At 36.9% G+C, this 26,638-nt stretch overlaps 1 protein-coding gene across 1 annotated transcript in view; it reads left to right on the forward strand.

Annotated features, from left to right (window-relative positions):
* Positions 1-26,638, forward strand: part of PCDH15 (protocadherin related 15) — a 1,038,229-nt gene that overhangs the window by 905,185 nt on the left and 106,406 nt on the right. The window contains exon 26 of the mRNA XM_061402659.1: positions 20,097-20,224. Coding sequence (XP_061258643.1) covers positions 20,097-20,224 — 128 coding nt within the window. The remainder of the gene's footprint in view (positions 1-20,096; positions 20,225-26,638) is intronic.

Genomic DNA, 26,638 nt, shown 5'->3' on the forward strand with positions numbered 1-26,638 from the left:
ATTCTGTTGTTTTTGAGATTGCATCCAAGTACTGCATTTTGGACTCTTTTGTTGACTATGAAAGCTACTCCATTTCTTCTAAGGGATTCTTGCCCACAGTAGTAGATATGATGGTCATCTGAGTTAAATTCACCCATTCCAGTCCATTTTAGTTCACTGATTCCTAGAAGGTTGATGTTCACTCTTGCCATCTCCTGTTTGATCACTTCCAATTTGCCTTGATTCATGGACCTAACATTCCAGGTTCCTATGCAATATTGCTCTTTACAGCATCAGACCTTGCTTCTATCACCAGTCACATCCACAACTGGGTGTTGTTTTTGCTTTGGCTCCATCCCTTCATTCTTTCTGGAGTTATTTCTGGACAAAAGTAAATTTTAGCATTATGTTTAGATAGTACAAAGAAATATGCAGGAGAGTATCACATAGGAAGTTTGTAAATAGATTGAACTATCAGATGTTTCCAGTATCTCAAGTTCTGTGGGATTCTCAATCCTGCTTGGTCCATCCTGCTGCTACTGCTAAGTTGCTTCAGTCGTGTCTGATTCTGTGCGACCCCATAGATGGGAGCCCACCAGGCTCCGCCATCCTTGGGATTCTCCAGGCAAGAATACTGGAGTGGGTTACCATTTTCTTCTCCATTGCATGAAAGAGAAAAGTGAAAGGGAAGTCGCTCAATCGTGTCCGACTCTTAGCGACCCCATGGACTGCAACCTACCAAGCTCCTCAGTCCATGCATTTTCCAGGCAAGAGTACTGGAGTGGGGTGCCATTGCCTTCTCCATGCTTGGTCCATCCTAGGTCAAGTTAATCCAGATCCAATGACCTCATCATTTTTTAATCTGGCAAAAGAGGAGAGTTAATTATACTCCAGAGCCATCTGTCCTTGTCTCTCTGAGACACTGGCAAGAGAAAAGACCAAAAGACTGAATTTCAGGGAAGTCATTCATTTAGTGAGTGAGAGAAAGGAAGAGCCTTTGGAGAGGTTGTGGAAAAGGGAGTAAAATTTATATAATGATGGTTGTTCAAGGGAAAGGCACTTCAAGAAAAGTAAATAGTGGCAAAAGCTGTGAATGTTACAGATATTGAAGAAAGTTTATGACTAATAAAAATATATTGGATGACAGTTACTTGGAACACACAGTGACTATGCTATGCTAAGTCACTTCAGTCGTGTCCGACTCTGTGCGACCCCACAGATGGCAGCCCAACAGGCTCCCCCATCCCTGGGATTCTCCAGGCAATAACACTGGAGTGGTTCACAGTGACTACAGCTAATGTCAAATAAATAGAGGAGACCTGTATGTGGATGAAATGAAACTGTAATAAATCAAAGATTTCTTGGTAAAATCTACACAGTAAACATAATTTTAAAATTTAGTGTATTCATAAGTATTCCTGATTTTATTCATATTTATATTTTATGAGGTATCCATTTTGGTTTAATTTACACAGAATGTAAATTTAAAAGTAGAAACTGAGAATTTTGTTTCAGATGTAAGAAATATCAATTTAGCCTGTCATTCTTTTTAATCATTGTTCAAAACACAAGTTTAGTAGTCAATTCTTCTCCTGAAGCTAATTTATTTTTTATTCCCAGGAATGTTTATAAGTTCAATTAATCTATCTTGGTTCCTGTTTTTTCTCCCTCTTGGTATATTAACCTAACTAGTCCCTTATGTAATATCTTAAAAATAATTACAGACAAACAATTTAAAGGAAATCATTATTTTAAGTACTGTCACTTTCAATTTTGAAAGTCTGTTGCCAGTTATTAATTTATGTTGTATGCTTGCCATCAAGATTCCCTGATACAGATTGCTATGTTTATATTCTGTTAAAATGCAAAAGACAGTTAGAGACTCTAACCAGTCCAGCAGCTCAATTTCATTTATGGAAGATTCCTATTAGATGATACTCCATAAGTGTAAGATGTACATGAAGTTAAAAGACAAGAGGTAAATGGAAATTCTGTAAAAAATATTTATTAAGAAAAACATTAGAAATCAGATATTTACCAATTAAACATCTCAAAATAACTTTAGTAGAACAGCAGATAAAAAGGCAGATACCGAGAAATCTAATACAATAAATTGCTTAAGATTCCTGACTTTGGTATAAGGCAGGCCTGGGTTCCAGACGTAGCTTTGATCTTTACTAACTTTTCTAAACTTTAGAATCTTCAACATTATATGAAGATAAGTATGTCTCTGCCTCTTAGGTTCTTTGAGAATTTTAAGCAAAATGATGTCTGCAAAGTACTTACCTATGAGAACACTAGAAACACCTAATGAAAAAGCTGTAATTATTATTTTATTGTTAGTACCTTGACATTTGAGTGACACTTAAAAATACAGGAATCACATACTTAAAGTACTTTCATTTCCTCCTACAGATTATTGTATACACAGAGTTCATATGTTTCTATGCTCTTTGTATAAACCATGGTTGTAGTCCTGACTGTTAGGATTACAGTCATGACTTCTTTTGGACTCTGGATTTGAGTACCATTAATTTGATTGACAATGTTTCTGTAGGTAGCAAGGAAAATTTACAGTTTATAATGTGTTTTGGTTCCTTGGGATGGAAAATCCAAACTTTTTCTGTAGGTAGGGAAGTATGGTCCCCATCCCCTGATATTGACTAAATTGGTCTTTCCAGTTGTACTTGGAATGGTTACTTGGTTAGAAACAACAGAAAAACCTCTTACTGACTTATACTAAAAAGAACTTCTCATTAGGATACTTGGTTGGCTTGTGCCGATCAAAGGAAAAGCTGAGTGAGATCTAAGAAAGGACAAAAAAGCTTCAGCAGTCTTAGCAACTCTAAACACTGCATTTTGAGCAGTATCATCAAGACAGCTGGGGTCATGGACTTTGAAGCTCAAAGATTGCCTACAGGGGAGAATCTAACTAGCCTGAGTTGAGACTAGGGCAAGACTAGGGTGCAGAGAACTGTGGTTGACAGTTCCACTAAGAGCACATGGAAAATGGAAGTACAGTAATCCAAGGGGAAAAAGATGGAGTTCAATGTCCAAAATAAGGGAGGAAGGCATGTTAGGCAGGCAAATCAAGAACATTCTACTAACCTTTTCAAAAATCAATTTGGGCCCAAATGTGGTTAAATGAAATGCTAAGGTAGGCAGTGTGAGGACAGGTATAGAGGAGTAGCATATTACTTGAAATTTATAGAGCTAGATTTCATATTCTGTCATAACAAAAATTTATTTTCACTTTTTACTATGAACGTTGCTTAAAAATTTAAGTGTTTGATTACTTGAACTTTGAAAGTTCACGAATGCCTGTGGCATTAAAAATTACCTTTTCTTATCAGATGTTTTGAAGAAGATTATAATTCTTGAATTTAGTGACACATTGCAAGAACTATGACCCTCTTTTTGACACATATTTATCAGGTACTTTCTAAAAAAAACGGGCTAAATTTAGCTTGTCCATTGCACTAAATAGTTGTAGCTAAATTGTTTCACCTTATATTACCTCTACAATTTCTGAAAAACTCTAATTATTAAATATATTGTGTACCAAATGGCTAATAAACTAAGCAAAGATATACGATAAAGAATAATTAGATTCTGCTTTTGCAAGGTCAGTTTTCTTTTTGATCATTCCTTTTTGGTTAAGTCTTAACAACTAAATCACATAGTGCCTGGAGAAATACATAGATAAATAAGCAAATAAGTAAGTAAACTCATTTGATTTTAGGCGGAAAAGTATAGACTTAACAAGCATCATCCAGGGCTTGTTAATGCAGAAAAAGTAGATCCACCTGGTATCTCTCCAGACATCTTAGCTACAAGAGATGAAAGGAACCAATGAAGTTTATTTCAATTTTTTTTTTTTTAATTTTTGTGTACATGATGGTTTAGGTTCCAAACTTCTAATCATGGCTTGGACTTTCTGGTGACCAGCGTCCTTCCAGGAGCCCACCAAGGTCACCTCATTAGAACCAATGAAGATTCTTATCACCTATCCCCTAGAAAATTCCAAGGGATTTAGGAATTCAGTGTCAGAGATTCTAATCACTCAGAAAATTACAGGGGTCTTAGGAGCTGTATGTCAGGTACCAAAATCAAACACTAAATGTTAAAACAAAAGATCCTCCTAGTACCTCTACTTACAGGAGTTTTAGGAGCTCTGCATCAAGAACCAGGCACAGATGTGGATCTATATATCTATATTTTCTTATTATCTCACATATACTTATTCTAACATGTACATATATTGTATATATGGGTACTATTGTGTATACTTTGACATAGTTTGCTCACCATGCAAATATTTTGAAAACAGCATGAATGCCAAATCACTTTTTAATTTTTACAACTCTAATGCTTTACATTTTTATGGTGATGATAAGCACATAATCTATTCATAACAACATTTAATCACCAAAATAATCACATTGTTTTTTATAGATTATAGATAAGGAGGCAGGTCTTTGTCCCTGTTCAAAATCAGTCCAAAAGTATAAAAGTATATGGGAAAAAAAATTCTCCTTTTAAATCCATGGTGTTTCTACTTTGCCTCAAGCTCTCATGAAGTAAGGAGATAGGATATTTTCAGGGAGGGATATATATATAGCAGCACTTCATTGAGCAGTTTTAAGCTAAGCCAGATTATCTACATAGCTTGTCAACAATTTCCTGAGGGAGGAGGGTTCAGGATGGGGAACACATGTATAATTTTTTTTTAATTAAAATTGAATAAAAAAATAATAATAAAATAAAATAAAATGTAGAAATTTCCTAGTAAAATGTTAGTTTCTCATTATTCTTACACATAGAAGTTTCTAAAAACCTAATACCTAAAGAAAATTTTTACGCTAATTGACACAAACTGTCCCGACCCACTCCCCACAAATCACAAACTTTAGAGAGGCTTAGGATTATGTTATCTGGGTTCGATTCCTGGGTTGGGAAGATCCCCTGGAGGAAGGCATAGCAACCCACTCTAGTATTCTTGCCTGGAGAATCCTGATGGGCAGAGGAGCCTGATGGGCTATAGTTGATGGGGTCACAAAGAGTTGGACATGACTGAGTGACAACGCATATCACAGCACAGCACAGGATTATGTTGGATTTTTTTTTTTTTCAAATGGCTTCTCTCCTGCTTTTTTAGATCCTCAGCATAATTTTGCAATTAATTATTTTTTAATTAATATATTTATTTTAATTGGAGGATAACTACAATATTGTGATGTTTTTGCGAAACTGAAGGAAGGCCCCAAAGTGAAATGGTTAAGAATATGTATTGTCTCTGGTAAGAAGACAAGTTTTGCCTTTTCCTACTTGTGTAATCTTAGACATATCATTTAATCCTTCCAACCCTTGTTCCTTCACCAATAAAATGTGGATAATAAATAACACTGGATTATTATGGGAATAAGGGCTTCCCCAGTGGCTCAGCAGTAAAGAATCCTCCTGCAATGCAAGAGACACAGATGATGCAGATTTGATTGCTGGACTGGGAAGATCCCCTGGAGGAGGGCACGGCAACCCACTCCAGTATTATTGGAGGGCTAATCCCATGGACAGATGAGCCTGGAAGGCTACAATCCATGGGTTTGCAAAGAGTTGGACACAACTGAAGTGACTGAGCATTATAGGGATAAGGTGAAACGATGCACTGAAAACTTTTAGCTCGGGAACTTCTCAATTATTAAGTAACTACTACTATTATTGTGCTAGTCTGCTTGGAATGCCATAAGGAAATACCATAGACTATATGGCTTAAGCAAAGGAAATTTTTCCCTCACATTTCTGGAGGCTGGAAGTTCAAGATCAAGGTGTGTCAGGGATGGTTTCTGGTGTCACCTCTCTTCCTGGATGGTGGATGACCATCTTCTCTCTGTGTCCTCACAGAGAGAGTTGAATAGATTTAGAGAGACAAAGACAGGATAGAGAGAGAGAGAGGAAGGCAGCAAGAAAGAGCACTAGCTTTCTGGTGTTTCTTCTTAAAAGGATTCTAGTCCTTTTGGATCAGAGCTTCACACTTACAACGTCATTTAACCTGAATTACTTCCATAATGGTCCTGTCTCAAAATCACATTAGGAGCTAAGTCCCCACATAGGAAAGTGGGGAAGACACAATTTGGTCCATAACTACCATTAGTTACCAGAGTCAATAATGTTGTTTGTGCATAAAAGAAAATTATAAAAAAGTCTTATTTGCTATATCACAGAATGTTGCTTTCCCTAAATCTGTCATCTCTAAGCATCCTAAAACTTTTCTGCTTCATAAACATAGTCTCTGAATTTTACATTTTTTAACAAAAGCAATAATATGACTGGTGTAGACAGAAAAAATGTTACCTTCTCCATGCCCATATCTTAATCCTTAGAATTAATTGAATCAGTTCAGTTCAGTTCGGTTCAGTCACTCAGTCATGTCTGACTCTTTGCAACCCCATGAATCGCAGCACGCCAGGCCTCCCTGTCTATCACCATCTCCCAGAGTTCACTCAAACTCATGTCCATCAAGTCAGTGATGACATCCAGCCATCTCATCCTCTGTCATCCCCTTATCCTCCTGCCCCCAATCCCTCCCAGCATCAGAGTCTTTTCCAATGAGTCAACTCTTTGCATGAGGTGGCCAAAGTACTGGAGGTTCAGCTTTAGCATCATTCCTTCCAAAGAAATCCCAGGGCTGATCTCCTTCAGAATGGACTGGTTGGATCTCCTTGCAGTCCAAAGGACTCTCAAGAGTCTTCTCCAACACCACAGTTCAAACGCATCAATTCTTTGGCACTCAGCTTTCTTCACAGTCCAACTCTCACATCCATACATGACCACTGCAAAAACCATAGCTTTGACTAGACGGACCTTTGTTGCCAAAGTAATGTCTCTGATTTTCAATATGCTATCTAGGTTGGTCATAACTTTTCTTCCAAGGAGTAAGCGTCTTTTAATTTCATGGCTGCAGTCACCATCTGCAGTGATTTTGGAGCCCAGAAAAATAAGTCTGACACTGTTTCCACTGTTTCCCCATCTATTTGCCATGAAGTGATGGGAACAGATGCCATGATCTTCATTTTCTGAATATTGAGCTTTAAGCCAACTTTTTCACTCTCCTCTTTCACTTTCACCAAGAGGCTTTTTAGTTCCTCTTCACTTTCTACCATATGTCACCTTTAAAGGCCAAAGGACTTCCCAGGTGTGATTAAAGATTTGAGATGGTACAGTTATCTTAGGTTATCTAGATGATTCCAATGTGATTACAAAAGTCCTTATAACTGACATAAGATAGGACTGTTCAGGGTCATAGTGATGCAGCATGAGAAGGACTCAATTAGCCATTACTAGCTTTGAAGGTGGAAGGAGACCATGAACCAAGGAGTGCAGGCAGGCAGATTCAAGAAGCTAGAAAAGGCAACAAAACAGATATACTCCTCGAGCCTCCAGAAATCAGTGTAGACCTGCTCACATATTAACTTTAGCCCAGTGATCCCACTCTGGCCTGTAGAACTCTAAGATAATTCATTTATATTGTTTTAAGCCACTAATTTATAAAGAAATAGGAAGCTAATGTGCTGCTCATACTTTCTTTGCATCAAAAAGAACTTTTGCCCTGTATTGGTTTAACATTATTCAGAATGTTATTTTTTTCTTTTTCTTCAGCAGCACTGTAGGCATTTATTAAATCCTTCAAATCATTACTTATTACTCAGGCTGACATAGAAGGGTTGACTGAGATAGCCTGCCCCTTGAAATAGAATTATCTCTTTATTCAGAAACATTTGATTTGGTTTCTACTATCTGCTTGCCTGTATTCTGGAAACTGGTGGGAAATGATCTCTGGTCTCTAATGGACAGTTGTCTTGTTTTTATTAAAAATCTTATTTTTATTATGAAAAGAGACTGGAGTATGAATTTTAGCCGAGTTTGGGTATTAAGTCTAGCTCTTCCTTATTACAGGGACTTAATTTCATTAACTTTTAATTTATCTAAAAAGCAGAAATGATAATCTACTTCATGGATGATTTAAAAGGTTTTAAAGAGATCATGTAAACAAAAGAGCCAGTACATGAACTAATACAGAGAGAATATTCAAAAAAGAAAAATGCATTTCTCTTTCCTTCTGTTAAAATATGGTAAGCCAGAGTTGACTTATTAATTTCTTCTTGATGAATTTTATACTACGTTTTTAGACAAAACTTCTGTAAAGTCTCAAGAAAAAGATAATGTAATGTTGCTTTCTGTTGAGTGTTTGTGGGTATGGGAAGGGGCTATCAGGTGTATTTAGGGACATGTATGATGATTCAAGACTGCCTATTTAACATTTGTCATTACAGTCAATGTACTTTGTCAAGTGCTGAGTACATTGCACTTTCAAGATACAATCTTCTTGTTTGTTGGCTTGTTTCTTTTGTTTGTTTGTTTTTGTTGTTGTTCAGTTTTTAAGTTGTGTCTGACTCTTTGCCAACCCATGGATTGCAGCATGTCTCGCTCCTCTGTCCTCCCCTATCTCCCAGAGTTGGCTCAAATTCATGACCATTTTGTCAGTGACACTATTTGAACCTCTCATCTTCTGCTGCTCCTTTCACCTTCAATCTTTCCCAGAATCAGGGTCTTTTCCAAAGAGTTGGATGTTCAAATCAGGTGGCCAAAATATTGGAGCTTCAGCCTCAGCAACAAATTTCCAGTGAATTTTCAGGGTTTATTTCCTTTAGGATTGACTGGTTTGATCTCCTTGCTATCCAAAGGACTCTCAAGAGTCTTCTCCAGCACCACAATTCAAAAGCATCAATTTTTCAGCATTCGCTCTTCTTTATGGTCCAACTCTTACATCCATACATGACTACTGGAAAAACCATAGCTTTGACTATGCAAATCTTTTTCAAAAAGTGATGTCACTGTTTTTTAATACGCTTTCCTCCCAAGAAGCAAGCGTCTGTATTTCAGGGCTGCAGTTATCATCAAGTGATTTCAGGGAAAGAAAATCTGTCACCTCTTCTACTTTTCCTCTTCTATTTGCCATGAAGGGACTGGATGCCATGATCTTAGTTTTTTAATGTTGAGTTTCAAGTCAGCTTTTTCACTCTCCTTTTTCACCTTCATCAAGAGGCTGTTTAGTTCCTCTTTGCCTTTAGGGTGGTATACATCTGAATATCTGATATTGTTGATATTTCTCCTAGCAATCTTGATCCTAGCTTATAGATTCATTAAGTCCATCATTTCCTGTGATGTACTCTGCTTATATGTTAAATAAGCAGGGTGACAATATAAAGCCTTATCATAATGCTTTCACAATTTAGAACCAGTCAGTTGTTCCATGCCTGGTTCTAGCTGTTGCTTCTTGACTTGCATATAGGTTTCTCATAAGACAGGTAAGGTGGTCTGGTATTCCCAGCTCCTTAAGAATTTTCCAGTTTTTTTTTTTTTTTTTTTTGTGATCCACATGGTCAAAGTCTCTAGAGTAGTCAATGAAGCAGAAGTAGATGCTTTTTTTTTTTTTTTTCCTGGAATTCCCTTGCTTTTTCTATAATCCAGTGGATATTGGCAATTTGATCTCTGGTTCTTCTGCCTTTTCTAAACTCAGCTTGTACATCTGGAATTCTTGGTTCATGTAGTACTGAAGCCTAACTTGAAGGATTTTGAGCATTACCTTGTTAGCATGTGAAATGAGTGCAATTATATGGTAATTTGAACATTCTTTGGCATTGTTCTTCTTTGGGACAGGAATGAAAACTGACTTCCAGTCCTGTGACCTCTGCTGAGTTTTCCAAATTTGTTGACATATTGAGTGCAGGACTTTAACAGCATCATCTTTTAGGAATTAAAATAGCTCAGCTGGAAATTCTATCACCTCCATTAGCTTTGTTCATAGTAATGTTTCCTAAGGCCCACATAACTTCATTCTCCAGGATGTCTGGCTCTAGGTGAGTGAATACACCATCATGGTTATCCAGATCATTAAGACTTTTTTTTTTAATAGTTTGTCTGTATATTCTTGTCACTTCTTAATCTCTTCTGCTTCTATTAGGTCCTACAGTTTCTATCTTTATAATGCCCATCCTTGCATGAAATGTTTCCTTGGTATCTCCAATTTTCTTGAAGAGACCTCTAGTCTTTCCCATTCTATTGTTTTCCTCTATTTCTTTTCATTGTTCACCTAAGAATGTTTATTTATATAAAAATGTTTATTTATATATTATTTATATAAGAATGTTTACTTATATATTAAGTGTTTATTTATATAATTTACCAAATTCATCAACTATTGCTTCTATTTAAGTAAAATAACTTTGGGCTTAAACACATACTTTTGTTTTTGACTACATGTCTAAAATACAAATTTCATTTAATGGTCTATTTAAGCATAATTATTTTTTTCTCAGCTATGACTTTGCATTTCAAGGTAAAATAATTATTTTTAAGTTTGTATGTCCACAGAGTTTTTTTACATCAAATATTGTAGTGTATGTCTTTCTCAAAGACTGTTGACATTTTTAAATGAATTTTTCACAAATCTATAGTCTTGCCATATAAACAAAACTATGCATAATTAATATAGCACTTTTACTGTCTCCTAAGAGTTTTTATACTATTTAAATTCTTCTATTTGCAGTAAAAGTATATGTATTTTTCCACTACATTATTTAATATTTCTTATATAATATCCCACATGAAACAATTTTATTTTGTAATTCAATGCTAGGAATTATTTTTCAGTTTCATGAAATTGGTATTCTTCCTCATTCAGAAAATAACAATAATAATAATACTTTCTCTCTCCTATCTTGAAAGTCAAGGAACTCAGACATATTTGATATAGTGAGACCATGATGTATTTAGTGCTTTACATATATTTATTTATTTAATTCAGTTACTTAAATATAATTGTATGTGTGCATGTGAAAGTCACTCAGTTGTGTCTGCCTCTTTATGACCCATGGACTGTAAAGCCCTTGGGGCTCCTCCATCCATGGAATTTTCCAGACAAGAATACTAGAGTTGATTACCATTCCCTTCTCCAGAGAATCTTCCTGACCCAAACACAGGTCTCTTGCATTGAAGGCAGATTCTTTACCATATGAGCCACCAGGGAATCCCTTATATATACTTTACTACCTTGTTATTGTTGAGAAACTTAGCTCATAAAGGGTAAATAACACATGTAAGGTCATACTGTATACATGGAATATTACTGGTGTCTCACCCAAGCTCTGGCTCCATAACTTGTGCTTAAATGTGTTTATTTCCAGTTTACCACTACAGAAGTTGTGTAGTTCACCACTGCATATTGGTCCTTATGGCTTCTCTATTAAGCTGTTTTTGTGGAGAGAGCTGGAATTTAATAAATACAAGTAAATTAAAATAGTGCCTGTTTATTTTGAATGGAAAAACATTGAGCTAAAAGTCATCATCATTCCCTTGCAAATGCTTTAAAATGCATCAGTTTGCTTTCAGAGATTATCACAAAATTGTAAGCAAAACCAGTGAAAAGAAATAATATTGCATTCTTAGCTTCTATGTTGATGGTACTGTTTATAGGGAAACTAAGTTTATTAAATTTTCCTAATGAGAAAACTATGTTAATATGGACACAAAGCCAAACTTTAATTAATATTTAGAATATTACTCTTCTGTTATCTCATCACTGTAGTGAAATTATCAATGTCATCATTTTCTTCACTAAAAGACTTAGCTAAAAATCAAGTGTATGTTAAATCCAAGCGTAAGGTTTGAAGCCAGTAGTTACAGACTGTTATAACTTTAATTCAGCTATTAACCTTTCACAAACACATACACAAAAAGGTATGTTTTAGATACAAGCAATTAAAACCATGCAAAAGCGAATTAACATCAAAATAAATTAAAATATTACTCAAATGAACCTCAAAATATTCAGTTTCTCTTGCTGCCTAGCTATTTAAAATAAACAGTGTATATAAGTATGACTAAGAATAATTCCTGCAGAGAAAAAAGCTTAGAAATAAGAAATAGGGACTTTTCTCATTCTAACATACTTAATAATTTATTTTTCAAAAAATCATGTAAATATATTATATCCCTCCTAATTCCATATAATAGACAAACTATACCATATTTCCTATATATTTTTTATTCAAACTCTGTTATCTTAGTGAATAACCAAAAACCCCTTAGTAGAGTCAGATTAAATGCTTATCTTAGATGATCCTTTTATTCTTATATCTTACTTTATCTCTAGAAACAATCATTTATCTGGAATATAAATTAGGGCAGAGGAACAAAAAGGAAGTTACTATAGTCCATGGAATTCTGAATGATTTTAGGTTTGTTCCTTATTCAGTTGCTAAGTAGTGTTCGATTCTTTGTGACCCCATGGACTGTAGCATGCCAGACTTTGTTACCCTTCACTATCTCCCTGAGTTTTCTCAAACTCATGCCCATTGAGTCAGTGATGCCATCCATCCATCTTATCCTCTGTTGCCCCCTTTTCCTCCTGCCTTCAATCTTCCCCAGCATCAGGGTTTGTTTTTTTTTTTTTTTTCCAATGAGTCACCCCTTCCCATCATATGGCCAAAGTTTTGGAGCTTAAGCTTCAGCATCAGAACTTCCAATGAATATTCAGAGTTGATTTCCTTTAGGGTTGATTGGTATGATATCCTTGCAGTCAAAGGGTCTCTTAAGAGTCTTCTCCAGCACCACAATTCAAAAGGATCAACTCTTAAGCACTCAGCCTTCTTTATGTTCCAGCTCTCACATCTGTACATGACTACTGGGAAAAAACAGAGCTTTGACTTCACAGACCTTTCTTGGCAAAGTGATGTCTCTTTAACTTGCTGTCTAGGTTTGTCATAGCTTTCCTTCCAGGGAGTTCGGTTCAGTTCACTCACTCAGTCATGTCTGACACTTTGCAGCCCCATATACTGCAGCACTCCAGGCTTCCCTGTCCATCACCAATTCCCAGAGCTTGCTCAAACTCATGTCCTTCGAGTTGGTGATGCCATCTAACCATCTCATCCTCTGTCATCCCCTTCTTCTCCTGCCTTCAATCCTTCCCAGCATCAGGGTCTTTTCCAATGAGTCAATTCTTCCCATCAGGTGACCTAAGTATTGAAGGTTCAGCTTCAGCATCAGTCCTTCCAATGAATATCCAAGAAGTAAGTGTCTTTTAATTTCATTGCTGCAGTCACATCTGCAGTGATTTTTGGAGCCCAAGAAAAAACTCTGTCACTGCTTCCACTTTTTCCCCTTTTATTTGCCATGAAATGGTGGAACCAGATGCCATGATCTTAGTTTTCTTGAATGTTGAGTTTTAAGCCAACTTTTTCACTCTCCTCTATCACATTCATCAAGAGTCTCTTTAGTTCCTCTTCACTTTCTGCCATTAGAGTGGTATTCATCTGCATATCTGAGGTTATTGAAATTTCTCCCATCAATCTTGATTCCAGCTTGTGAGTCATCCAACCCAGAATTTCCCATGATGTACTCTGCATAGAAGTCAAATAAGCAGCGTGACAATATACAGCCTTATAGAAAACCCTAAAGAGTCCACCAGAAAATTACTAGAAATAATCAATGACTACAGTGAAGTTGCAGGATATAAAATCAACACACAGAAATCCCTTGCATTCCTATACACTAATAATGAGAAAACAGAAAGAGAAATTAAGGAAACAGTTCCATTCACCATTGCAACAGAAAGAATAAAATACTTAGGAATATATCTACCTAAAGAAACTAAAGACCTATATATAGAAAACTATAAAACACTGGTGAAAGAAATCAAAGAGGACACTAATAGATGGAGAAATATACCATGTTCATGGATTGGAAGAATCAATATAGTGAAAATGAGTATACTACCCAAAGCAATTTATAGATTCAATGCAATCCCTATCAAGCTACCAACAGTATTCTTCACAGAGCTAGAACAAATAATTTCACAATTTGTATGGAAATACAAAAAACCTCGAATAGCCAAAGCGATCTTGAGAAAGAAGAATGGAACTGGAGGAATCAACCTACCTGACTTCAGGCTCTACTACAAAGCCACAGTTATCAAGACAGTATGGTACTGGCACAAAGACAGAAATATTGATCAATGGAATAAAATAGAAAGCCCAGAGATAAATCCACGCACATATGGACACCTTATCTTCGACAAAGGAGGCAAGAATATACAATGGATCAAAGACAGCCTTGTACTTCTTGCCAGTTTGGAACCAGTCTGTTGTTCCATGGCTGATTCTAACTGTTGCTTCTTGACCTGCATACAGGTTTCTTAGGAGACAGGTAAAGTGGTCTGATATTTCTGTCTCTAAGAGTTTTCCACAGTTTGTTGTGATCCACATAGCCAGAGGTTTAGCATAGTCAATGAAGCAGAAGATGTTTTCCTGGAATTCTCTTGCTTTTTTTTTTTTTTGATCCAATGTAGAGTGGCAATTTAACATCCTGTTCCTCTGCCTTTTCAAAGCCCAGCTTGTATATCTGGAGGTTTTTGGTTCATGTACTGCTGAAGCCTACCTTGAAGGATTTTGAACATTACCTTGCTAGCATGTGAAATGAGGTCAAATGTTTGGTAGTTCAAACATTCTTTGGCATTGCCTTTCCTCAAGATTGAAACAAAAGCTGACTTTTTCCAGACCTGTGGCCACTACTCAGTTTTCCAAATTTGCTAACATTTTGAGTGCATCCCTTTAACAACATAATTTTCTAGTATTTGAAATAGCTTAGCTGGAATTGTATCACTGTTCACCAGCTTTGTTGGTAATAATGCTTCCTAGACAGCATATTAAAAGCAAAGGCATCACTTTGCTGACAAAACCATATACTCAAAGCTATGGTTTTTTCCAGTAGTCATGTATGGATGTGAGAGCTGGATCATAAAGAAAGCTGAACACTGAAGAATTGACACTTTTGAACTGTGGTGTTGGAGAAGACTCTTGAGAGTCCCTTGGACTACAAGGTGATCCAACCAGTCAATCCCAAAGGAAATCACTCCTGAATATTCTTTGGAAGGACTAATGCTGAAGCTCCAATACTTTGGCAACCTGATGCAAAGGGTTGACTCATTGGAAAAGACCCTGATGCTGGGAAAGATTGAAGGTCAAAGAATAAAGGGGTGACAGAGAATGAAATGGCTTGATTGAATCACCAGCTTTAGATTTAGTATTTTCCTAATATTAAGCCTAAAACAACTGTTATCTTTAAGAGAGATAGTCATTCTTAAAACAATATGCAGTTGTTTGGCACTATTATTTTTCAGGGCTTAAATATGTATCATCACATTTATGGGGATGAAATATAGTGATTAATTTTATTTAAGTAAACACCAGGTAGGGATTTGGTAGCAATTTTAGTTAATTCCACATTTATTAAACACCTACTATGTGCTTCTAAAATTTAATTTGACAGTAAGTAAAGTACAGTAATAGCATTACAGGAAAAATAGCATAAAATTTAGGGTGTGTGTGGGTGTGTGCGTGCGTGCATGCGTGCAATTTAAGAAGGATTTAACTTTGACCTTTTGGCACCAACAAAGTACAAACTACATAAGTATGGTTATCCAAGCATTGTTTAAAGTTCTCTGCAATAGAATCACAGTATGATAGAGTTCAAAAAAATCAGTTTAATGTGTTACATTGTGTCGAATATTTAACAATAAGAAAAGCACCATCCTTGGATTCAGTCTAGTCTAGTCTAGTGTGTTTTCTTTCAGTCTAAGCTCTTTAATTCCCAAGTATGATAATCAATACCTCTTTGATGTATATATGCTAGAAATAATTAGATGTACGGTTGAAGTTTAGAGCATTCACACTGAGGGAATATCAGGAGCAGGTGCCACTACCAATAAGCAATGATAGCAGTGGAGATGAACAGGATTGAATCTCTGACTTCAAAGAACTCAGTGAAAATGGTGATAAACAATGTTTTATCAAATAATTGCAGCTCATTTTACCCATTTTAATTGAGTCCTTTGTTAAAGACATGTACATGGCCTCAGGAGAGGGTTTTGTTATATATTTGCAAAAACTTTCCATTTTATTTTTATTCCTCTAATCTCTTTCACTCTCTCATTTTAATTAGGGTTTTTTCAATCTATAATTATTCACATTTTGGGCTAGATAATTTTCTGTCATAGAGGCTTGTCCTATTCATCACAGGGTATTTCTCAGCATCTTTGGCCATTATCAACTAAATTCTAGTATTACTCTCCCCACTGCCTCACCCTCTGCAGATATCACTACCAAAAACATCTCTGGATGGGCAAAATTAATCATAGTCAAGAACCGTTGCTTTTACTCCTTGAATCATTATTTAGGAAGTATTTTATGAGAACCCAATGCAACACAGGCAATAGGTTGGTCATGTGGATAGAAGGGCTTCCTAGGTGGCACTGATGGTTTAAAAAAAAATGCTGGCCAATGAAGAGACGCAGGAGACTCTGATTCAGTCCCTGAGTTGGGAAAATTCTGCAGAGGGGGCAAACCAACCCACTCTGGTATTCTTGTCTGGAGAATCCCATAGACAGAGGAGCCTGGAGGGTTACAGCCGTGGGACCACAAGAGAGTCTGATACAACTTAGCACTTAAATAACAACAAGAGAAAGCTCATAGCACAAAATTAATTATTAGAAAGGAAAGGGAAAAATCCAAACCAAATTTGGTCTTTAACAACATAGTCTAGTAGTGGCAAGCGGGAGCTACTCTTCATTGTGGTGCGCAGGCTTCTCCTTTCAGTGCTTTCTCTTGTTGCAGAGCACAGGCTCTGGGCACAGAGGCTTCAGTAGTTACAGTGTGTGGGCTCAGCGGTTGTGGTTCTTAGGCTTAGTTGCCCTCAGGCGTATGGACTTTTCCTGGACCAGGGATTGGAGGGGTGTCCTCTGAATTACACCACTGGACCACAAGGGAAGCCCAGCATTAGTGATATTTTTACTATCAGTTACTCTTCTGAACCTTTTTCAGCTTATTTAGGATGTCTAAAATAGAACAGAAGATCTATTCAAGGAGTTTTGTATTCTGACTCATACTTTGTTTTCGTAGCTTTACTTCTTAGTAGCTCTGTTTTCTCTTCCTTTAAACTAATAAGTCCCATGAAGGTAGCTCACATTTCCTTGCATAAAGGATCACTTCTGGAACTTCTTGACTTGCTGAACCCAAAGATACTGCCTAAAGAGAATATTCTCTGATACAATTGGAGAAAAAGAATGTCAGTGAAGGAAGGGAAATGAGGCACTGGGCACCAAAATGCATAGAGGGCTACAATGTCTTTTAACCAAAACTCTTGCCAAGTAAATCTTTCATCAGCTTATGATTTTTCATCCTCTGTGGTTCTCATTGGGAGTTTCTCATTGTCTCACCAACCAAAAGGGAGACTTTAGGAGGGTGTTAGGTCACCATGCATTTGTGTTGTCCTCACAACATTCTCTTATCCATTTTATCAATACCACTTTACTGTCTTCATCTGCACTCCTTTCTGCATCTTTCTTTTTTGTTATGTGCTTCATAACTACCTTAAATAAAGGATATAATATGGAGAAAATAAAAGATTCTGGAAATACTCATGGAGGTAAATAGTAGACTTAAATGAATTTAAATTAGAGTTGCTTCCAAATTCCTGCCTTAGTAATAAATCAAAAATCAAATTAGATGCAAGATCATGATACAGTCCTTAGTCCTCACACTCAGTCAAAGTGTGCAAGCTTCAGAAATGTACCGTGTCATGTATATTGTGCGCTAATTAATCAGGAAATCTAAGTGAATACTATTCTAGTCATTAAACTGTAGGGGTGCATTTCATCATCTTTGGACTTGTCAGCATTTATCTTATCTTCTTTGATTAGATACATCATAATTTCCACCCCGCCCGCCTCCCCCACCCCGCTTTCTTCAGATTAGATACATCATAATTTCCACCCCGCCTGCCTCCCCCGCCCCGCTTTCTTCAGATATAATGGACAAATTTAACTGTGTATATTTAAATTGTAAAATGTGGTGTTTTGATATACATTGCTATAGCTTTGTCATTAAATTATGTCCAACTCTTTGTGACCTCATGGACTATAGACCACCAGGCTCCTCTGTCCATGGGATTTCCTGGCAAGAATACTGGAGTAGTTTGCCACTTCTTCTCCAGGGGATCTTCCCAATCCAGGGATGGAACTGGAGCCTCCTTCACTGGCTCCAGGTGGATTATTTACCACTGAGCCACATACCTATATACTGTTAAATGCATACCACAAGTGAGTTATCACATCCATTAACTCACAAAGGCAGTGTTTGTGTTCTGTGTGTGTGTGTGTGTGGTAACAACATGTTAAATCTACTCTCTTACTAGATATGAGTACATAGTATAGTATCATTAAGTCTCATCACCATGTTGACCATTAGATCTTCACTTATAGTTTAAGATTCACTATTTTTTTTTTAAATTATCAAATGTAGAACTCAGCTTTGATTCCAGAGGTTAAAAATTGCTTGCCACTAAGATGAAAATGGGTGTCATTTTGGATGAACTCTGTTGGTGGCTGACCAGGGTGCAATTCAGAGCCCTGGCACTGCAGGATACAAAAGCAGTCTACCATTCTTACTTCCTTGCTGGTATCCTTCCCTGTTGGCCTAGCACATTTTTCTCTTTGATTCTAGCTTGTCCAGTTTAGGAATGGTGGGAAAGAGACAAATAGAGAAACTAAATGAGTAACAGCAAGGCAGTGGTAAAATTCTGGAATTAATTCTCTTGTCTCACTGATCTTTCCCAAGTCAAGCAAAAAGGTACCCATTTATAAATTCTTATAAGGATAATGAAGATTATTCATTCATTTATTCAGTTGACACAGAAATATTATACAACTATGATCTACCCACTGTGCCCGTAGCTTCATGTTAATTTGTTATGGTTGAGGATACAGTGAAGTAATAAAAGCCAGGTGTGCCTAATAGTTTGTAGATCAGTTGCACTATATTTGATCCTACATGAAATGCATGAGAAAAGTTTACTTAGGTACATCAGAATATTTTTTGTAATTTAAATCTGCATTTTACAAAATGCTTACCACATATTCCTCTTTTTATCTAATTTGTAAGTTATTTTTATCAGATTCTTTGTTAAATGGTTATTTGTGCACTAATAAAAGATTTTTTCCTTAAAGGTGTGATGATTGAAGGAGTTAAATTAAACACGTGATGAAGAAATGTATTCCTTATTGTATGTTTAATGAGGTTTAAATTATAAAACCCAGTATTTATAAGCATTATAATACTCATCTCTCCACTTATATCTTTTTCAATAAATGCAGCATAGTCTATGATACACAGTAAAACTTGTTTTACCTTGGTGGGAATAAGTCCCTCACCCAACCATTGTATACTGTATGTGTGTGTGTATATATATATATGTTACACATGTATATACTATATATGTACATATATATGTAGTATATACTACAAATGTACATATACAGGCTTCCTGGGTGGTTCAGCAGTAAGGAATCCACCTGCAATGCAGGAGACACAGGAGACATGGGTTTGATCCTTGGGTCTGGAAGATACCCCAGAGAAGGGCATGGCAACCTACTCCAGCATTCTTGCCTGGAGAATCCCATGGGCGGAGGAGCTGGTGGGCTATAGTCCATAGGGTAGCAGAGTGGGATGTGGCTGAGCATACACACACATACTACATATATATGCTGCACTTTAAGCTAAGAAAATATCATTGCTAGTTACATACTGAAGAATAAATTTTTAAAATTTATAGCAGACTTTATTATTTCATAAGTTGTTTAATATATTTGTGTCATTTTGATGTAATTTGATAATGTGTGTGAAGTAATTGTGAATACAAATGGTTGAGTTGTTTTATTAAAATTAGCAAAACACACAATACTTTAGTGCTTATTAAACCCAGTGAAATAAATTAAGAAGACATTATAATTAAAAGAAATAGCAGCAATTTAACATCATGATTCCAGAAACATCATTATCAGTGTCCTCTGTGGGTATAGGGTATTAAGCATGCCAAATAGGAATGACTATCTGAATTAAGTTATTTACATTGTTCCAAAAAAAAAAAAAAAGGTATGTGTCTACTCCATTCCATCTTTTTCCAGTGAGTAACCATCAATAAAATATATATTATTTGTTATCTTCCAGGCAATACAGCTAAAGTGTATATTGAGATTCAGGATGAAAATGATCATCCCCCAGTGTTTCAGAAAAAATTCTACATTGGAGGTGTGTCTGAAGATGCAAGGATGTTTGCTTCTGTGCTAAGAGTTAAGGTATGAGAACATTTGTTAAGATACAGAATTAAAAGTGAAAACAAATAGCTTACATTTTGCAAATAAACTATAGCCATATAATTTATATTAACTGAATGCATACTTGCATTGTTTAAATGAAAATCTGAAGCTTACAGATATATGAGTTTAATTAGTCAAACTAAATACAGATTAATTATGAGGTGAATGCTGAGTAACTTTTGTGCTTTATTTTCACTATAAAAATAGAAACAAATTTCTTATGATATTTCACATAGATTAAAATATTAAGATGTATGTTTACCTAATAGAGTTGTATGCCTTTTATATTAAGGTTTGATTTAAAATAATTCCAAAGATTCTCAGAATGGAGTCTTATAGCAAATATAAAATTGTTATTTTCTAATTGAAGAAGTAATGAAATAAATTTTGTATTTTTTTATCAATTATTTTTAAAAATTCAAAATGTTAGTTAAATCAATGTGAAAATTAATGCTACTAACATCAGTACTTTGGTAAAGATTTGTAAAAACCTTGATAGGTCAGAAATATTTTGCTCATTTTGTGGTAGTTTAAAAGTACATCTAAGATTAAAGTTGCTAATTTAAAATTTTTCTTTAGTTAATTACCAAATATGTGTTCAATAGTTAGCAGTACAAAAATCTGAAGAGTGTTTTATAACTAAGAAATAAATTTGTATATATTGCGTTATGCTAAGGGAATTTTTATATGCTATAAGACTTTATTAGAGTTATTTTTCTGAAGCTATTTTAAATATCAAATTTTAAAATAGCTATTAATGTAAAAACATAAAACCGAAATATCTCTAAGAAAATCCAGCTGTTGATTGCTTCTCATTTGGCACATGAGTAGATAACTGCCTTTCTTTCCCTATTATCAGGATCATCATGATTGAGCTCTCCTTACATGTGATTTTTATCATCTCACAAACATTCTTAAGAAAGAAAAATCAAGCAAATAAAGCATGTGTGTGTACTTGCGAAATATCTCTTTCACAGTGCCAGATTCTGATTCTTGATTTGAATCACCAGTTATAACTAAAATTGGTCTACAAATTTAAGCCAACACATTATATCCAATTTGTATTATGATTAACAAATAACAGTCCTTTGTTGATGTTTATATTATTTTACAGTTTAGTCTTATAAAGGATTGATTCAGTCCATCCATTTAGTTGGTAAATAATTTGTGAATGTTTATAGTCTGCATTGTTCTAGAAGCTGGACATAGAGCAACTGAAAGATAATCAAACAAAGACCCCCAAATTCCTCACCCTGATAATGCAAACAAACTAGTAGCAGAAACAAATTATAGATCCAATGTCATGTTAAGAGCAAGACTTGTGTGTTTCTAGGTAAGATGCATTCTGGGCATTCTGAAATAAAGTCTCTAAAGATGGAGGAAATTTGGTTTTCAATGTGACTAAAAAGCCTGGCTGGGGATGAGACTGGAAATGCAGCCCAGGACTAGGATATGGTTTTTATCCTTGATGTATTTTGAATGAAAGTCTTTGAATGGTTCTGTCTAGAAGTGTGACATAATCCAATACAAAGGGATTATTTTGAATGCTGTGCAGGGTGAGGAGTGGGGAAAGGTACACAGTGTTATGGATGAGAGTAGAAACAGAGCCCAATGCATCACTAGTCCAGGCTTAAACCATGGTGGTAGAAAGTGAAGATGATAAGAAGGAAATAAAAAGAAAGCCCAGAGGATTTGCTGATGTATTATATAAATATGTGGTGCATTAGAGAAAATCAAGGATGGCTCAAAGGGTTTTGTTCTGAACAGGTCCCCATTACACGGGTCCCCATTACTCCCTCAGGTACTGTGGTGCAGAAATCAAGAGTTCATTTTTGGAAATTGTATGTTTCTGAGGCTTTTTCAATATGCAAGTATGATTCTTGCAGGACAGTTACAGATTTTGATTTAGAGGACGGAAAGAAATCATAGACCAGATTGAAATCATGATATCAAGAAAATGGGTGTAGGTGGAAAAAGTCCAAAAGGCTAATCCTTGGGAAGTCAACACTTGGAGATCTGGAAGAGGATTCAGCAACTGATGCTGAGAAATAGCTGCCGTGAGGTAGCAGGAACAGTAGGAAAATGTGGAGTCCCTGAGCCTCATAAGAACTAGATTGATGAAAGAGGGAGTAATCAAGTGCTGCTATGAATAGAATGCCTCTGTAGATTTTTACATGACCACTTATGCTAATAAAATATATATTTCAGTTCAGTTCAGTTCACTTCAGTCACTCAGTTGTGTCCGACTCTTTGCGACCCCACGAATCGCAGCACGCCAGGCCTCCCCGTCCATCACCAACTCCCAGAGTTCAGTCAGACTCACGTCCATCGAGTCAGTGATGCCATCCAGCCATCTCATCCTCTGTCGTCCCCTTCTCCTCATGCCCCCAGTCCCTCCCAGCATCAGAGTCTTTTCCAATGAGTCAACTCTTCGCATGAGGTGGCCAAAGTACTGGAGTTTCAGCTTTAGCATCATTCCTTCCAAAGAAATCTCAGGGCTGATCTTCAGAATAGAGTTGTTGGATCTCCTTGCAGTCCAGGGGACTCTCAAGAGTCTTCTCCAACACCACAGTTCAAAAGCATCAATTCTTTGGCACTCAGCTTTCTTCACAGTCCAACTCTCAAATCCATACATGACCACTGGAAAAACCTTAGCCTTGACTAGACAGATCTGCTTTTCAATATGCTATCTAGGTTGGTCATAACTTTCCTTCCAAGGAGTAAGCATCTTTTAATTTTATGGCTGCAGTCACCATCTGCAGTGATTTTGGAGCTCAGAAAAATAAAGTCTGACACTGTTTCCCCATCTATTTCCCATGAAGTGATGGGACCAGATGTCATGATCTTCGTTTTCTGAATGTTGAGCTTTAAGCCAACTTATTCACTCTCCTCTTTCACCTTCATCAAGAGGCTTTTGAGTTCCTCTTCACTTTCTGCCATAAGGGTGGTGTCATCTGCATATCTGAGGTTATTGATATTTCTCCTGGCAATCTTGATTCCAGCTGGTGCTTCTTCCAGCCCAGCGTTTCTCATGATGTACTCTGCATATAAGTTAAATAATCAGGGTGACAATATACAGCCTTGACGTACTCCTTTTCCTATTTGGACCAGTCTGTTGTTCCATGTCCAGTTCTAACTTTTGCTTCCTGACCTGCATATAGGTTTCTCAAGAGGCAGGTCAGGTGGTCTGGTATTCCTATCTCTTTCGGAACTTTCCAGTTTATTGTGATCCACACAGTCAAAGGCTATGGCATTGTCAATAATGCAGAAATAGATGTTTTTCTGGAACTCTCCAATGATCCAACTGATGTTGGCAATTTGATCTCTGGTTCCTCTGCCTTTTCCAAAACCAGCTTGAACATCTGGAAGTTCACGGTTCACATATTGCTGAAGCCTGGCTTGGAGAATTTTGAGCATTACTTTACTAGTGTGTGAGGAGTACAATTGTGCAGAGGTTGAGCATTCTTTGGCATTGCCTTTCTTTGGGATTGGAATGAAAACTGACCTTTTCCAGTCCTGTGGCCACTCCTGAGTTTTCCAAACTTGCTGGTATATTGAGTGAAGCACTTTCACAGCATCATCTTTCATGATTTGAAATAGCTCAACTGGAATTCTGTCACCTCCACTAGCTTTGTTCATAGTGATGCTTTCTAAGGCCCACTTGACTTCACATTCCAGGATGTCTGGCTCTAGGTGAGTGATCACACCATCGTGATTATCTGGGTCATGAAGATCTTTTTTGTACACTTCTTCCATGTATTCCTGCCACCTCTTCTTAACATCTTCTGCTTCTGGTAGGTCCATACCATTTCTCTCCTTTATCAAGCCCATGTTTGCATGAAATGTCCCCTTGGTATCTCTAATTTTCTTGAAGAGATCTCTAGTCTTTCCCATTCTGTTGTTTTCCTCTATTTATTTGCATTGATCACTGAGGAAGACTTTCTTATCTCTCCTTGCTATTCTTTGGAACTCTACATTTAGATACTTATATCTGTCATTTTCTCCTTTGCTTTTTGCTTCTCTTCTTTTCACAGCTATTTGTAAGGCCTCCCCAGACAGCCATTTTGCTTTTTTGCATTTCTTTTCCATGGAGATGGTCTTGATCCCTGTCTTCTGTGCAGTGTCACGAACCTCATTCCATAGTTCATCAGGCACTCTATCTATCAGATCTAGTCCCTTAAATCTATTTCTCACTTACACTGTGTAATCATAGGGGATATGATTTAGGTCATACCTGAATAGCCTAGTGGTTTTCCCTACTATCTTCAATTTCAGTCTGAACTTGGCAATAAGGAGTTCATGATCTGAGCCACAGTCAGCTCCCGGTCTTGTTTTTGCTGACTGTATAGAGCTTCTCCATCTTTGGCTGCAAAGAATATAATCAATCTGATTTAGGTGTTGACCATCTTGTGATGTCCATGTGTAGAGGCTTCCCTTGTGTTGTGGAAGAGGGTGTTTGTTATGACCAGTGCATTTTCTTGGCAAAACTCTATTAGTCTTTGCCTTGCTTCATTCTGTATTCCAAGGTCAAATTTGCCTGTTACTCCAGGTGTTTCTTGACTTCCTACTTTTGCATTCCAGTCCCCTATAATGAAAAGGACATATTTTTGGAGTGTTAGTTCCAAAAGGTATTGTAGATCTTCATAGAACCATTCAACTTTAGTTTCTTCAGCATTACTGGTTGGGACATAGATTTGGATTACTGTGATATTGAATGGTTTGCCTTGGAAACAAATAGAGATCATTCTGTCATTTTTGAGATTGCATCCAAGTACTGCATTTCAGACTCTTTTGTTGACCATGATGGCTACTCCATTTCTTCTAAGGGATTCTTGCCCGCAGTAGTAGATATAATGGTCATCTGAGTTAAATTCACCCATTCCAGTCCATTTTATTTCACTGATTCCTAGAATGTCAACATTCAATCTTGCCATCTCCTGTTTGACCATTTCCAATTTGCCTTGACTCATGGACCTGACATTCCAGGTTCCTATGCAATATTGTTCTTTACAACATTGGACCTTGCTTCTATCACCAGTCACATCCACAACTGGGTGTTGTTTTTGCTTTGGCTCCATCCCTTCATTCTTTCTGGAGTTATTTCTCCACTGATCTCCAGTAGCATATTGGGCACTTACTGACTTGGGGAGTTCCTCTTTCAGTGTCCTATCATTTTGCCTTTTCATACTGTTCATGGGGTTCTCAAGGCAAGAATCCTGAAGTGGTTTGCCATTCCCTTCTCCAGTGGACCACATTCTGTTAGCCCTCTCCACCATGACCCGCCTGTCTTGGGTGGCCCCACAGGTGTGGCTTAGTTTCATTGAGTTAGACAAGGCTGTGGTCCTAGTGTGATTAGATTGACTAGTTTTCTGTGAGTATGGTTTCAGTGTGTCTGCCCTCTGATGCCCTCTTGCAACACCTACCATCTTACTTGGGTTTGTCTTACCTTGACATGGGATATCACTTCACGGCTGCTCCAGCAAAGTGCAGCCGCTGCTCCTTACCTTGGATGAAGGGTATCTCCTCACCGCTGCCCCTCCTGACCTTGAACGTGGAATAGCTCCTCTAGGCCCTGCTGTGCCCACGCATCCACGGCTCCTTGGATGTGGGGTTGCTCCTCCCAGTGGCTGCCCCTGGCCTCGGGCATGGGGAAGTATATAGTAGTGGAGTAAAAATTAGCCAAATGCTAAAATAGTCCATTAATAAAGGGGATTATTCAAGACCTGTAAATGTCAGCAATAAGATAATCAAGTGGCTGATATTATCTGATGATGGCATTTACTTCAGAAGATGGCAAAGGAGATGAAATAAAGTTCTAAAAGCAATGATTCAGAGACAGAAGGCTACCTGCCACTTATCTACCTCTAGGCATTGTGTTATGTCCAGAACAGGAGTTACTTTTTGAGACAGTCTTGGAAAGCAGTATCTTATGTAGAGGAGATGGACAGGGTGGCAGAAATCAAAAAGTAATAGTAATATGGAGAAGGAAGTTGAATATTTAGAGAATATTAATGATGATGGACAATCAGTTCTGTGGAATCCTGGTAAAATGTTGGTGGTGGAAAAGGTGAAATGAGAAACTGAGTCACATTAGGATGTGTGAAGATTTACGTAGGAATAAATATCTGGGTGGTGAGAGAAGAAATAGAGAGAACTCATGGACATCTTTTGATGATGTAAACAGGGATGTGATTGACTGTTTCTTTAGGACTACCAAGAATTCTGTAGGACATTCCTTTTTTCAATTGATCAGTGGATTATTCAGGCTAGGGACAAGGGTACATTTTAGAGAAGGAAATGATGAACCATTCCAGTATTTTTGCCTGGAAAATCCCGTTGACAGAGGAGCCTGGTGGGCTAGAGTCTATTGGGTCACACAGAGTTGGACATGAC

Source organism: Bos javanicus, chromosome 26, assembly GCF_032452875.1.
Source record: "Bos javanicus breed banteng chromosome 26, ARS-OSU_banteng_1.0, whole genome shotgun sequence".
Lineage (NCBI taxonomy): Eukaryota > Metazoa > Chordata > Mammalia > Artiodactyla > Bovidae > Bos > Bos javanicus.